General features: G+C 34.5%; 1 protein-coding gene across 7 annotated transcripts in view; it reads left to right on the plus strand.

Moving 5' to 3' along the window:
- The window catches only part of APC (APC regulator of WNT signaling pathway), a 145,162-nt gene that overhangs the window by 57,690 nt on the left and 74,161 nt on the right, over positions 1 to 13,311 (plus strand). For all 7 annotated transcript variants that reach the window (XM_029942704.1, XM_029942706.1, XM_029942708.1 and 4 more), the window contains exon 2: positions 10,871 to 11,023. In XM_029942704.1, the coding sequence (XP_029798564.1) occupies positions 10,889 to 11,023 (135 nt within the window). In that variant the 5' untranslated portion in view covers positions 10,871 to 10,888. The remainder of the gene's footprint in view (positions 1 to 10,870; positions 11,024 to 13,311) is intronic.

Raw genomic sequence — 13,311 nt, forward strand, 5'->3', positions numbered from 1 at the left:
GCTCTCACTTCCTTCTTTTCCCTGATTCCTCTACACTGAATTTCAGCTAAATTAAATTGCAATCTATTTTCCCAAACATACATCATTTTTCCAACCTTTGAACTTTGGTCATGCTGTTCCTTTTTCTGAAATACTAACCTCCAACCTTTATGTTTGTTAGCATTTATGTCACATCTTTCGATTCCCTTCTTAAATGGCTCTTACCTTCTGAATGCTCTTCCTAATTTTCTCAGCAAGGTGTTACTTTCATAGCATTCTATCAAATGTTTTTGAATACAAATTTGTATTTTTTAAATTTTTATTTATTTTTATTTTTTAAGAGAGGGAAGATGCGGATGGGGGAGGGGCAAAGGGAGAGGGAGAGAGACTCTTAGGCAGGCTCCATGCTCAGCACAGAGTTGGATGTGGGTTTTTGATAACACGATCATGATGTCATGATGAGCTGAAATCAAGAATTTGATGCTCAACCAGCTGAGCCACACAGGCGCCGCACATTTGCCTTCAGGTTGTAAGTAATTTGTATCTTAGCCTGATTCCCCTGTACATCAGAATCTTGAGACAAGGCCTTGGATGAAGTACTTTCTTTAGGAAGTGATCCCAAGAATAGAGGGCTAGAAAGAGTTAAGGGAAAAGGGATGGCCAGTATAAGTATAGGTTCTCAAGTCAGTCACTACTTTGGACAGTCAGTTTACATCTGAAGTGAGCTAACTGATGCAGCAATGGCTAGAGTTACAGGCAGCCAAAGGAATGTAAGGTGGTACACAAACATCTGATACATTTGTATACTGACCTAATTTACCCTTGCTACTAGAATATTACTCCTTTGCTAGATAATAAGATACTTGAGAACAAGGAATGTGTCAACTTATCTTTCCCCCTGCATTGGTTTTAAAAGGCTCTTGTGACAGAGTACCACAGACTGGTGGCTTAAAACTGTAGTAATCTATTTCTTCACAGTTCTGGAAATTAGAAATCCGAAATCAAGTTGTCAACAAGGTTGGTTCCTTCTGGAGAATCTATTTCACACCTCTCTCCCTAGCTCCTGGTGGTTGCTGGCAATCTTTGGATTTTTGCTTGTAGCTTCCTCACTCCAGTCTTTGCCTCCATTGTCACATAGTGTTTTCCCTCTGTCTTGGTGTTCATCTTTTCACTTGGCATTCTTTCAAGGATACCAGTCATTGGATTTAGGGCCCACCTTAATCTAGTAAGACCTTATCTTGGTTACATGTGCAAAGACCTGCTTCCAAATAAGGTCACTTTTCAGAGATACTAGGAGCTAGCTACCTGTGATTTACTGTATCTTTTTGGAGAATACAGTTCAACCTACAAAGTCTATATATAATATTTGTATGGTGTCTTGTAAATTCTCAAATGTTCGTGGATTTGAATTGTATAGCTATAGAGAGAAATCTGTTATCTTACTATTTTAATGGAAAAGTCATCTTAGGCATTCTTTGAACTTGTATACTCTTTTTCTCTTTCTTGCCCTCTGTGGCTGATAAAGCACTGCTTCAGTTTATTCCTGCTTATATTTGGGTTTTCTTTTTCTTTTGTGTGTGTGTGTGTGTGGCTGCCATGGAATAAAGCATTTGGAAATTAACAAAAGCTAAGTGTTCGAGGGATGGCTGAGTGGCTCAGTCAGTTGGACGTCTGACTCTTATTTCGGCTCAGGTCATGATCTTGTGGTCCTGAGATTGATCCCCGTATCCAGCTCTGCACTGGGGATGGAGCCTGCTTACAGTTCTCTTTGTCTCTTTCTTCTGCCCCTCTGCCCCACTCATGCTCTCTCTCTTAAAAACAACAACAAAATTTAAGTGTTTGATAACAAACCTTGTCTTATGGAGAAAACAAACATCGAAAACTCATCATCAGCAGGAAGACTCATTATTGGCTGGAGGGGACAGGAAGATTTTATGGTAAGGCAACAGAACTATGCCTTAAAGGATGGAGATAAGTTTGCAAAGCAAAGGAAAAAAGGAAGGGGCATTCAAGAAGGAGACAAATTATGAGGAAAAAAGTACAAAATAGTCTGTACGGGATAATGAGGAGGGATTTGAGAAGGGTTATATTGAGACCTAATAGAACATAAGTTTGGAAGGTAGACTTAACCGATATAACAGGTCATGAAAAATAGAGCTAGTATTACATGGTCTTTAAAAGCATGAGCATTAGAAATAGGAGTTTGAAATATGGTTTAGCAACTTGATTTGTGTTCTCAAGAAAATTATTTAGCATTTTGAAGTCCCATCTTCCTTAACTCTAAAATGGTGATAGCTACCTTAGAGTTTTGAAGATTAAATGAGATATGTATGTAGAGCACTTTAGTAATACATAGCATATTGTAAGTATGCAATAAATGGTAGGCTTTCTGAATTCCACATACCAAATACACAGAAAAGCACATATATAAAGGATTTAAGTGATAGAACTTTTTACACTTATTCCTTTTTTAAAATTTCAGTAGGTTATTTCTGAAAATTAGTCACGTTCTTGGCTAGAAGGTAAACCTTAAAAAATTCCAAATAGTAGCAGTTGAGAGCAACACAGTCTCCAATCAGTCTAATAAACAATAAGTTAGTGGCAATAAAAAAGATGACTCAGAAGTCGTTTTATTCACCTAATAATTTAAAAAGATCTTCCAGTTTTCCCTGAGATCAAAGAGAAAATCTATTAAAATTGTGAATTTTCAAGAAATAAAAAGGAAAACACTTATATACTAAAACCTATGGGGCATAGCCAAGCTTATACTGAGAAGAAAATTAACACCCTTAAGTACTTATATTATTAAGACAGAAACTGATAAATAAACATGTAAATCGAGTAAGGAAATAGGTGAATTAATAGTTCAGTTTAAATAACAATAAATAACAATAAAAAAAATAAATACAGAAAGGATAAATACAGAAATGAGTAAAGTAGTAAACAAAGTTGTAGAAAAGATATAAAACACCAAAAGTTTATTTTTCTTTTTTTGGTAAAGGTCAGTAAAATAAATGAAACACTACCAAGTCTGATTAAGAAAAAAGACCTGGGGTGCCTGGGTCGCTCAGTCAGTTAAGCCTCTGACTTCGGCTCAGGTCATGATCTCATGGTTCGTGAGTTCATGCCCTGCATCAGGCTCTGTGCTGACAGCTCAGAACCTAGAGCCTGCTTCAGATTCTCTGTCTCCCTCTCCATCTCTCTGGCTTGTGCTCTCTCTCTCTCTCCCTCAAAATAAATAAACATAAAAATGTCTTTAAAAGAAAGGAAAACAAAAGCCCAAAAGCACAAATAAGAGGCAAATTTTTAAGTGAGCCAATACATACAAGTCTGTGGTAATACACTTGAAAAGCTAGAGGAAATAATTTACTGGTAAGTTATTAAAGAATCAAATAATAAATACTTTAAAAAAGGATACCTAAAATTATCTACTGAAATCTTAAGAGTCAGACTATAAGATGGTGAAACACTAAACCATTTCTATTAAAATCAGAGATAAGATTACTATTCAACATTATATTGAAGCTTCAATCTAACAAGGTAAGAAAAAGAAATGAGGTGTAAATACTGGGAAAGAAGAGACAAAAATTATCTTTACTCATATAATTATAGCCAGAAAATCTACTAGAAAAACTATTAGAATTCATGGGATAATTTGAGAAGGTGGGTACATAGGGATATGTATTAAATAAAATCAGTTCTTATTGGAATTAGCAATATCTGGCATGGTGTATATTCACAGCAAATCAAACAACAACAACAAAAAAAAACCCAGAAATAAATTTGATAAAAAAGGCATTGGAATGTTTCTTGAAAAAAATTAGAAAATTTGATTGAAGGACTTGAATTATTCCTGACAGAAAGAGGTTAGATGTAGTATCATAGAAATGTAATCTGCCTCAAACTAATAGAAATGTAATGCAGTAACAGTTTTAAGTATACATGAGAATTTAGCAAATGGTAAGAAATAACATTTCTGTTCATCGGAAAGGAAATGTTTTATTGAATAAACAGTGCTGATGTAATTGATTATCTGTGAGGGAGATAAATAAGTTAAAGCACTGTACTCATACCATATATAAAAATAGCAATTCTATATGAGTTAAACACCTTAACGTAAAAATGGAATTTCTCATGCAAGCTAGTAAATTAATCACTGGCATTTATCACCTCTTTCTCCTAAGACCCCATTTAAGTGATAGTTAAAAAAAATTTTTTTTTAAAGATAGCTACTTATAATGTGATAGAGTGAGAGAGAGCCAAATAGAGATTGCAGCAAATTTCTGGAAGATGAAGAAATCATGGAAATTCAAAATAATTGCTGAAAATTAATCAAGGACCTTAAGACTTCCTAGTTCTCTGTTCTTTCCAGCATAGCAGGTTATTTCCTGTTATTTAAAAGTGAAATACTAATCTTAAGGATTTTTCAATAGTCTTTGAAATTACTTGGGCTACCTTGGAGTATTTAAAAACAAAATTGGAAATTCTGAGCTGAGCCAAGTGTCAGCAAACTGTCATTGTTTTTGTAAACTAAGTTTTGTTGGAATGTGGTTTTTCCCATTTATTTATGTATTATCTATGGCTGCTTTTGTGTTAAAACAACAGAGGTGATTTTGACAGAAATCTTAGGACCCCCAACGCCTTTGCAGAAAATGTTTGCCAATTAAGGTTAATTTGGTTGCCATCTTGGAGCTTATTCTTACTGGGAATGGCTTGGGTGCCATTTACAGGATGTAAGGAAAGGAAGGATTGAGCAAAGAATATAGCAGATAGAAAACAATATCATCACCTATTAGGTCTTAGTAGAGAATAGGAAGAGAAGTAGAACAGAAGATAAGGACCTGCATTGGTTGTTAAATAAAGAGAAAAGAATTGGGGTGCCAGGGTGGCTCAGTCGATTCAGTGTCCGACTTTTTATTTTGGCTGAGGTCATAAACCCAGAGTTGTGGGATTGAGTCCCACATTGGATTCTGCACTGAGCATGGAGCTTGCTTAAGATTCTTTCACTCTCCCTCTGCCCCTCTTCACTCCTCGTGCATTCTCTCTCTCTCTCTCTCTCTCTCTCTCTCTCCCTCTCTCTCTCTCTCTCACTCTCAAATTGAAAGAAAGAAAGAAGAATTAAAAATAGGTGAGGACTCTGCTTGGAATTAAACTTTTTTTGGTATATTGATTTTGTATCAGAAATACTTGTTAAATTTTCATATTTAAGATTTTTCTCCTTTGTTAATGTCTTTCCAGTCATTGTTTCTAAAAATTTACTGTGCTAATTAGTAATTAGGACTTCAAGGATTATGTTGAATAAAAGTGGTAATAGTAAACATCCTTATCTTATTCTTAGTTTAAAAACAATGCCCCTAACATTTCACCATCAAAAATGTTTACTGTAGCTTTTCGCCAACTTCCATTCTGTTTTCAGTTTTATATTAAGAGTTTTTTTCTTACATGGCTAATGACTTTTATCAAATGTTTTTTCTTTGTCTATTGAGATGATCATATTATTTTTCTTCAATATTTTAATGTAGTGAATGACACATAAATGATCTAATGTTAACCTCTCCTTGCATTCATAGGATAACTTAACCGGATTTTGCTAGTTTCTTTACTGTATACTAATCCTGATACTTTGTTCAGGATTTTTGTATCGATATTCATGATAATATTAGCCATAATTATTTTTCATACTCCCTTTGACTTTTATATTATAGTTATATTGGCCTGATAGACTGCATATGACTATATGATTTGTTTCTTAAATGTTTGGTAGAAGATGTATGTTAAACTGTTGGGAGTTTTTTTGTGTTGAGAGAAGAAGGGAGAAAATATTTACTGCTCCAATTTTTCAGTAGTTATAGAACTATTAAAGTTTTCTATTTCTTCTTAAATCAGTACCTCCCCCTTCCAAATTTTGTTCATACTCTGTTTGGTCTCTTCTCTCTAATTATATTTAGCCTTTTCAGAGAACCAACTTTTTGCTTTGATCTTCAAACTCTACTAAAAGGTATCAAAGAAGGCTTCTCAGCAGACCTCAGACCTTTTTTTTTCCTAGAAACAATGTATTTTTGTATACCCTTTCAGTGACATTTTTTATCCTTACACAGTTCTTTTAATGTAACAGGATGGACCGTATGAGATGCAATGACCAACACTCTTTTGAGGTTGGTTTGTTTTGCTTTTTTTCTCTTAACAACTTCATTCTTTCTGATGCAGTGTAGTATTCCACTGTGTGGTTGTTTCCTATTTATTTAAAAGTAGTTATGCTTTTATACCAAATAAAAACTTTCTCACTTGCTTGAAATAACCTGCCTGATCTTTTATTCCTACTCTAGTAACAGACGTCATCAGAGAACTCCTCGAAAGAGGGTGTATTCCATCTAAATATCTTTAATTTAAAAATAATACTGTTTCCATAGTTTAAGTGCAATGTAATGTTCTTAAACATTTAAGAACATTTAAATCTCTGTTCCTTTTACGGGGCGCCTGGGTGGCTCAGTCGGTTAAGCCTCCGGCCTCGGCTCAGGTCAGATCTCACATTCGTGCGTTGGAGCCCCGCGTTGGGCTCTGTGCTGACAGCTGGCTCAGAGCCTGGAGCCTGCTTTTGGTTCTGTGTCTCCTTCTCTCTCTGCCCCTCCCCCTCTCGTGCTTTGTCTCTCTCTCTATCAAAAATAAATAAAACATTTAAAAAAATTTTTTTAAATAAAATAAATCTCTGTTCCTTTTCCAATTCATCTTAGTGTGTAATATGAGGAGTAGATGCAATTTTATATATATATATTTTTTTTTATGGCTGCCCTTTTGCCCAATGCCCTTATTTAAAGCCCATCTTTTCACATGTATTTGAAATGCTACCTTCATTATGACTAAATTTACCTATATTTACTTAATGGATTTGTGTGTGTGTGTGTGTGTGCATGTGCATGTTTCCATGCTTGACCTATTCATATGACCGCATCCTAGCTTTTAAAAACTTTTTACAATAACTTTTAAAAATAAGTTTATTTATTTATTTTTGAAAGAGAGCACAAGCTGGGGAGGGGCAGAGAGAGAGGGAGACACAGAATCTTAGAGCTGTCAGCACATAGCCCAATGCGGGGCTTGAACCCTGAACTGTGAGATCATGACCTGAGCCAAAGTCAGACACTCAACCAGCTGACCCACCCAGGTGCCCCAAAAAATGACTTTGGACTTACAAAAGAGTTGGGAAAATGGTGTAGTGAGTTCTTCTATATCATTAACTCAGCTTCCCAGCTTTCCATAATGTTAATTTCTTACATATTCATAGTACAAGTATCAGGACTAAAAAATGAACTTATTGGTACAATGCAGTTAACTATATACTGTTTTATTTATAAAGGCTTTGTATAATATTTTAACATATGGTGGTTCTATTCCTTCTCTTCCCTTTCCATATTCTCCCTTTTTTGCTTGTTTTTCCAAATGTCTGCCTACATAAAATAAAATGAAAACAAACATCGTGTAGCAGTTTTACTGGAACTGTATAAGATTTATAAATTAAGTTGGGGGAAATGACATCTTCATGATACCGAATCTTTATATACATGAACAAAGTATGTTTATAGTTTTCCTCATATATGTTTTGGACTCTTTGTTCAGTTTATGCCTGAGTATTTTATACTTCTAAAAATTATAAATAGGACCTTTCCTTCCATTTTGTCTTCTGATTTCTCTTTGCACATAAAAAGGAAAGATTTCTGTATATTTTGGACTATACCAAATTACTCAATTAGCTTGTAGTAACAGTTGATTTTTTGGAATATTCTAGGTATATAATTATGTCATCTGCCAATTGTATTCCTTTTAACTTCATTACTCTAGTACAGTGAGTAACAGAAAGGTAAAAATGGGCTTCTCCTGACTTTGGAAATAGATCCAAGTATGGTGCTGGCTTTGGGTCTGCTATCAGTCATGTTAAAGAAGAGTCCTTTTATGTTCAGTATTCTCAACCAAGAGTGGGCACTGTATTTGTAGAACATCTTTTCATCACCTTTGACATCATATTTTGTTTTCCACGTATATCTATTAGTATGTTGAATGATGTCAGTTTTCTAATAGTGATTTTTATTGCAAATTTTAGATTTTCTTTCTCTGTGGTGTTTTTATTCATTACATTTTCTAGACAATTTAAGTTTTCAAGTTTATTTGCATACAGTTGAACAAAGTAGTCTTTTAAGATTCTTTTGCTTTCTTTTCTTTTTCTTGGTATTTTCTTCTTCTTGCCACCTAAAAATGAGAGCAAATACATAGTTTTTACTCCATCAAAACAGAACAATGAAAACAGTTTCACTGAGTAAAAAAAAAAAGTAATCCCAGATTTCTTACATTAGTAATAATAACTCCAAATTTAATTCTAATTGGATATCTCTTGTCAGCCTAAAGCTTTTCTTCCTCTTTGCATTAACTTCTTAGGATACCTGTAAGTTTGTTATTCAGTGAACATTTGGATAAAAGTCTAAATTACAGTCCCTTTGCTTTCTTCTCTCCTACTTTTCTCTTATGGGGTGAGGATCTAGTGGGCATCCTGACTACAAAAAAAACCAAATTGGGATGTTTGCATACTCTCATTAAAGTGAAAGATTCAGAGGTTTTATTCATTTCATGAGATACATTTTGATTTTTTAATGTTCTTGAGTGACTTGAAGTTAATATCTATTTGGTATGAAATTCTAATGACTGTGTAAAAGGTGTCCTAAAGTAAATTTATGATTTTTTAAATTTTGCATCAAGCCATTTTGACTAAAGGAAGAATGGTTGCAACAATTTAAAAGGATACAAGGGAGTAGTATTCCATGAAACATCTTCTTGTTCCCATCAAATTATATGAAATATACCCTGCTTTCTAGGGCAGAAAAGACTTTTCATGATTGTGATTCTGGAGGGGACGGCTGTTCGAATATTTTAATTATCCATATGAAAGGTTGAATTTTTTCTCTTCATTAAAGAATGTTCATTCTGCCCAGCTGGCTCTTTCTGTGATTGTGTGAGGTCTCTATGTCTTCACATACCTGTGTATACCTGTCTTTTGCCCAATGCTAATTACTTTTTATATTTTATTATTTTAGTGCAAAGTTACCTGTTAAAATTTTATTTGAAATAAAGAATTTTAGGGCTTGCGTTATTAAATTCTGTCAGTTCCCCACTTCTGCTACGTGGTTTTTAATGTGCTGTATATTCTCAGACCCACTTGTTAATGGGATGATGGAAAGCAGATAAATGATCATACCTAGGAATTTCTGCTTCATTTTTGAGATGTCTCTGTACTTTTCAAATGGCTGAATTACTTCTTTACCTTTTGTCCCTTGGTCAGAGGACAGACGCTTAAAACAGTAGATTGACATTGGGTCTCACTAAGTAAGATATGTTACGTGTCTTTTTATGACATATATTTACATAGCACTTTTATTTTTAACCTGCCTTTTCTTACTTAACTCTGACAGTATCCCTGTAGGATATGTGCTGCTGAAGAGAGCACTACTAGTATCTGTGTAAATTGTATTTGTAAAGGAATTAAAATGAAGGGGCAAAGATTAAACCATGACCAAGCCTGAAATTAAGACTTGAGTCTCCAAATACAAATCTAGTTCTCATTTTCAATCGTAAAAACTTGTGTCAGTGATTGCCCACCTCTCACTACTCACTTTTCTCCTCAGATGATAGTGGCTTGCACCAGATGTATCATTAACTCAGATAAGTGGCTAAATATGAGTCCTTTGATTTTCCTTGTTAAGGGCCTTCCAGTTGAACTCCAATACTGTCTTGACTAGCTAGTGACCTGGCTGCCTTGAATTTGTGTAGTGGATTGTATTACAGAAACATCTTATTGTGTCAGGATCTTTAGGTATCGTTTACAAACAAACTTTCGTAATGCTTTTTAGTTCTAAAAGAATTAAGATAGGCAGAATTTTATTTATTCTAAATTATGTTTGGGATTAAACTAAAAAGAGAATCTGGGTCTTCTGAACTTGGTTAGTCTTCATCTAACTCTTAGCAGTTTCTAATTCTTCTTTTTAAGGACCTCTTACTACCTAGCTATCATCTATATCTCTCTATTTTTCCTTCTTTCAGTGATGTAATTAATTAATTGCCAGACTCTACCTCACCTCTCTTTGACAATTTCTACTTCTAAAATCATCAGTTTTCTTTAAGTGTCTTTAGGCCTCAGTCAGAGCACAGTGGGTCTAAAGACCACATATGCTATAGCATGGCCTATGATATTTATCTTTTTGAATAAATGTAATAGAGCTTTGTGTTAGTAATTCTTATTTTTCATCTTTCTATAAAAAAGATTTGAAGTCTCAATCTAGTGCTGTCCTTTGTATTCATTCTGTTAAAAGGCTACCTTTTTAATGAGGTCTTCTTGGAAGTTCAGAACTACTTTCCATGGATGATACTTAAGACTAGCCTTCTATCAAAGTGACAGAATGTATCACCTAATCTCCTTAATTCACTCTGGCTTTAAAGTTATGTAGCTGTTGGACAAAATTCATAAATAATGTTACCAATATAAATTTCTTATCAATGATTACACTTCATTACATGAGTTTTGCCTATAAGACCAGTGAAAATATCTTTGAAAACGGGAAAAAATCTTAACTTGCAGAAATCTCATCCTCTTGTGAAAAGGCAAATGTAATCAAATACTACTGAGGTCGTCCTCTTCCATTTTATTCCTCCTTGTCTTCATTTGTGACTCCAGCATTTCATCCTCTTAGAAAGATGATGCTGCTTGAACAATATTGGTTTGAGACCATTACTACCATATTAACACAGTTCTTATTAAATGTCTCCATAGTTTTGTTTCTTTATCCCTTTCTTTGTAAACAAGCAGCCACAATATTTTTAGTAGTGAATTTCAAAATCCTTTTTAACCTTATAGGTCCAAGGGTAGCCAAGGATGGCTGCAGCTTCATATGATCAGTTGTTAAAGCAAGTTGAGGCACTGAAGATGGAGAACTCAAATCTTCGACAAGAGCTAGAAGATAATTCCAATCATCTTACAAAACTGGAAACTGAGGCATCTAATATGAAGGTATCAAGACTGTGACTTTTAATTATAGTTTATCCATTTTTATTCAGTATTCCCTCCTGTAAAGTTGGGGTTAGATACTTCGCTTACTTAAAAGTGTATTTTAAGTTAAGCAGTACTATGTAAACTCCTTCTTGCAAAAGTTAGAACATATGTTTTGAACAGAATGTATTAAATTAATCCAGGAAATCATATAGGGAAAATAATCATAAAATCTCAATTCTTAGTTGTTTTTAAGCTTAAAAGTAAGAGACCAATTTTAGTATCACTATACTGAGGCTGGGGTTCTGTGTAATTCATAGAAACTAGTCTCACAGCTTTATACCTCAATATTTAGCGATCGTCTCCCTCCCCAGCTGTCCAGATCTTGTCTCCGTTTAAGTGCTACAGTGATAAATGATCGAGAAAAATGCAGTTCCCAGTAGGAAGAGTCCAGAACTGAAAGCCAGTACCTGGTCCTAATCCTTGTTTTGCCACAAGTCGACTTACATCACCCTTAGGAATGCTTCTGGACTTAAGGTGCCTTATTTGGAAAATCCAGGCATCACACTAGCCGAGATGATGTCCATGGCTCCTTCAAGTCCTGAAATTGGTTTGCCAAAAAGCATTGAGAAGTTGTGATAACTTCCAAGAAAAGTTATAAAATATTCAGTCTGCAGTGGGGAAGATATGTTCTAATTTGAGAATAATTGAGGTTAAAATTTTAGCTATTTTAATTTCTAGTTACTTAGGCAGATTAATCTTCTCATTGAAGTTAACAACTTTATAAATTTGGAGATCATCAACAAAACTGCTAACCTCTTTCTCTTTTAAAAATTCTTCCTGCATTGTGTTGTTTCTGCCTCTTGGCTCTTTTAGCATCCGGGTGCCTGACCCTGTTCTTCCTATCTGTCTACTACTCTTGCTCGTTTCCTCTTTTCTTCTGGCTCTTTTTCTATGCGTCTGAGGCCTCTCTTACTCCTCAAGCTTCTGTGCATCACTGGCTACTTCTGCTCCTCTCTTTCTCTTATGTCAAATCGTAACAGTTCGGTCTTTACTCATGTGTACGGTTCTGTCCATCCATAAATCGTTTTCTATTCTAATTACCTATTTCTGTGGTAAAAACTGTCTTCAGCAATGACAGATCTCCAAGATAGACACCTACTTCCAGTCCTTTTGGACATAAACTAGACTTTAAACACACATGTTTTCTCACCATGAACTGTGGGTGATCTTAAAAACAACCAAATCAGTTATCTAATAGGCTGAAAAAGAATAGTTTGCTATTTTAACACTGATCAACACAGTATATCTAAAATTATTGTACATGGCATGTGGTTTTAAAAGTTTGAAAATACAGAATTAAAATTCCCAACAGGACTACTCTTTCATCTACTTTGAGAGGTATATTTTGCAAAGAACTCCTCTTGGCAGGCCTATCTAGATGCCTATTTTATAGTACATAATTCTGAGATCCCTTTTTAAGTTTTTGCTTAACTATTTGAGCAAATTCAGAATTAATTTTTGGGAGACATTTTAACCTACCCTTACACCCATCTCCATGCTGGAGATGCAAGTGGAATGTCTCTTAGTAACAGTACAAGTCAGACCCTTAAATTTCTACAGTGGAATTTCAGGTTGACCACTTATCCATGTGGTATCATATTATCATGAGTATATCATATTATATCATGAATAATTAGCACTTAATTCAACCACAAATTGATTATTACTCAGCAAGTGCTTCTGCAGACATCTTTGCAAAGACATCCACATATTTCTTTAGGATTGGGCATATGATATCAAAGCAGTTACAACCTTATAGTGAAATTATTATGTAACTCTCCTTAAGATGCTTTGAGCTGTTCAGGAGCATGAAGAGCATTTGTTTTGTCTTAGAATATTGATTTGTGAAAAGACACTTGGAGACACTGGCACTTCCTACATTGGATTAAAGTTAATCCAAAACAGTAGTTATTTATCTTAAAGTCACTTCCTCTTTGGAATATGTTATATAACCTTGAATCATTAACCTGCTCATTAACCTGTTTACCCCAGTAAAGAAAGGCAAGGTGGGTCTTCAACTTAAGGTTTTCTGAAATTTACACAGCAGTACCATCTAGTGGCAATAAAGAATACTGCTTTGCTGTTGATAACAAGGTATTGATACAAATAAGGTATAAAAATATTTTATGTGTGTGTGACAGTCAGGGAAATATGTGTACAACAGTTAGGGATACGTGAACCCTGACTATATATTTGAAAACATTAAATAAAAGTTTATTTTTTAGGTATTATGATGGCAGTATAGT

Source organism: Suricata suricatta, chromosome 6, assembly GCF_006229205.1.
Source record: "Suricata suricatta isolate VVHF042 chromosome 6, meerkat_22Aug2017_6uvM2_HiC, whole genome shotgun sequence".
NCBI lineage: Eukaryota > Metazoa > Chordata > Mammalia > Carnivora > Herpestidae > Suricata > Suricata suricatta.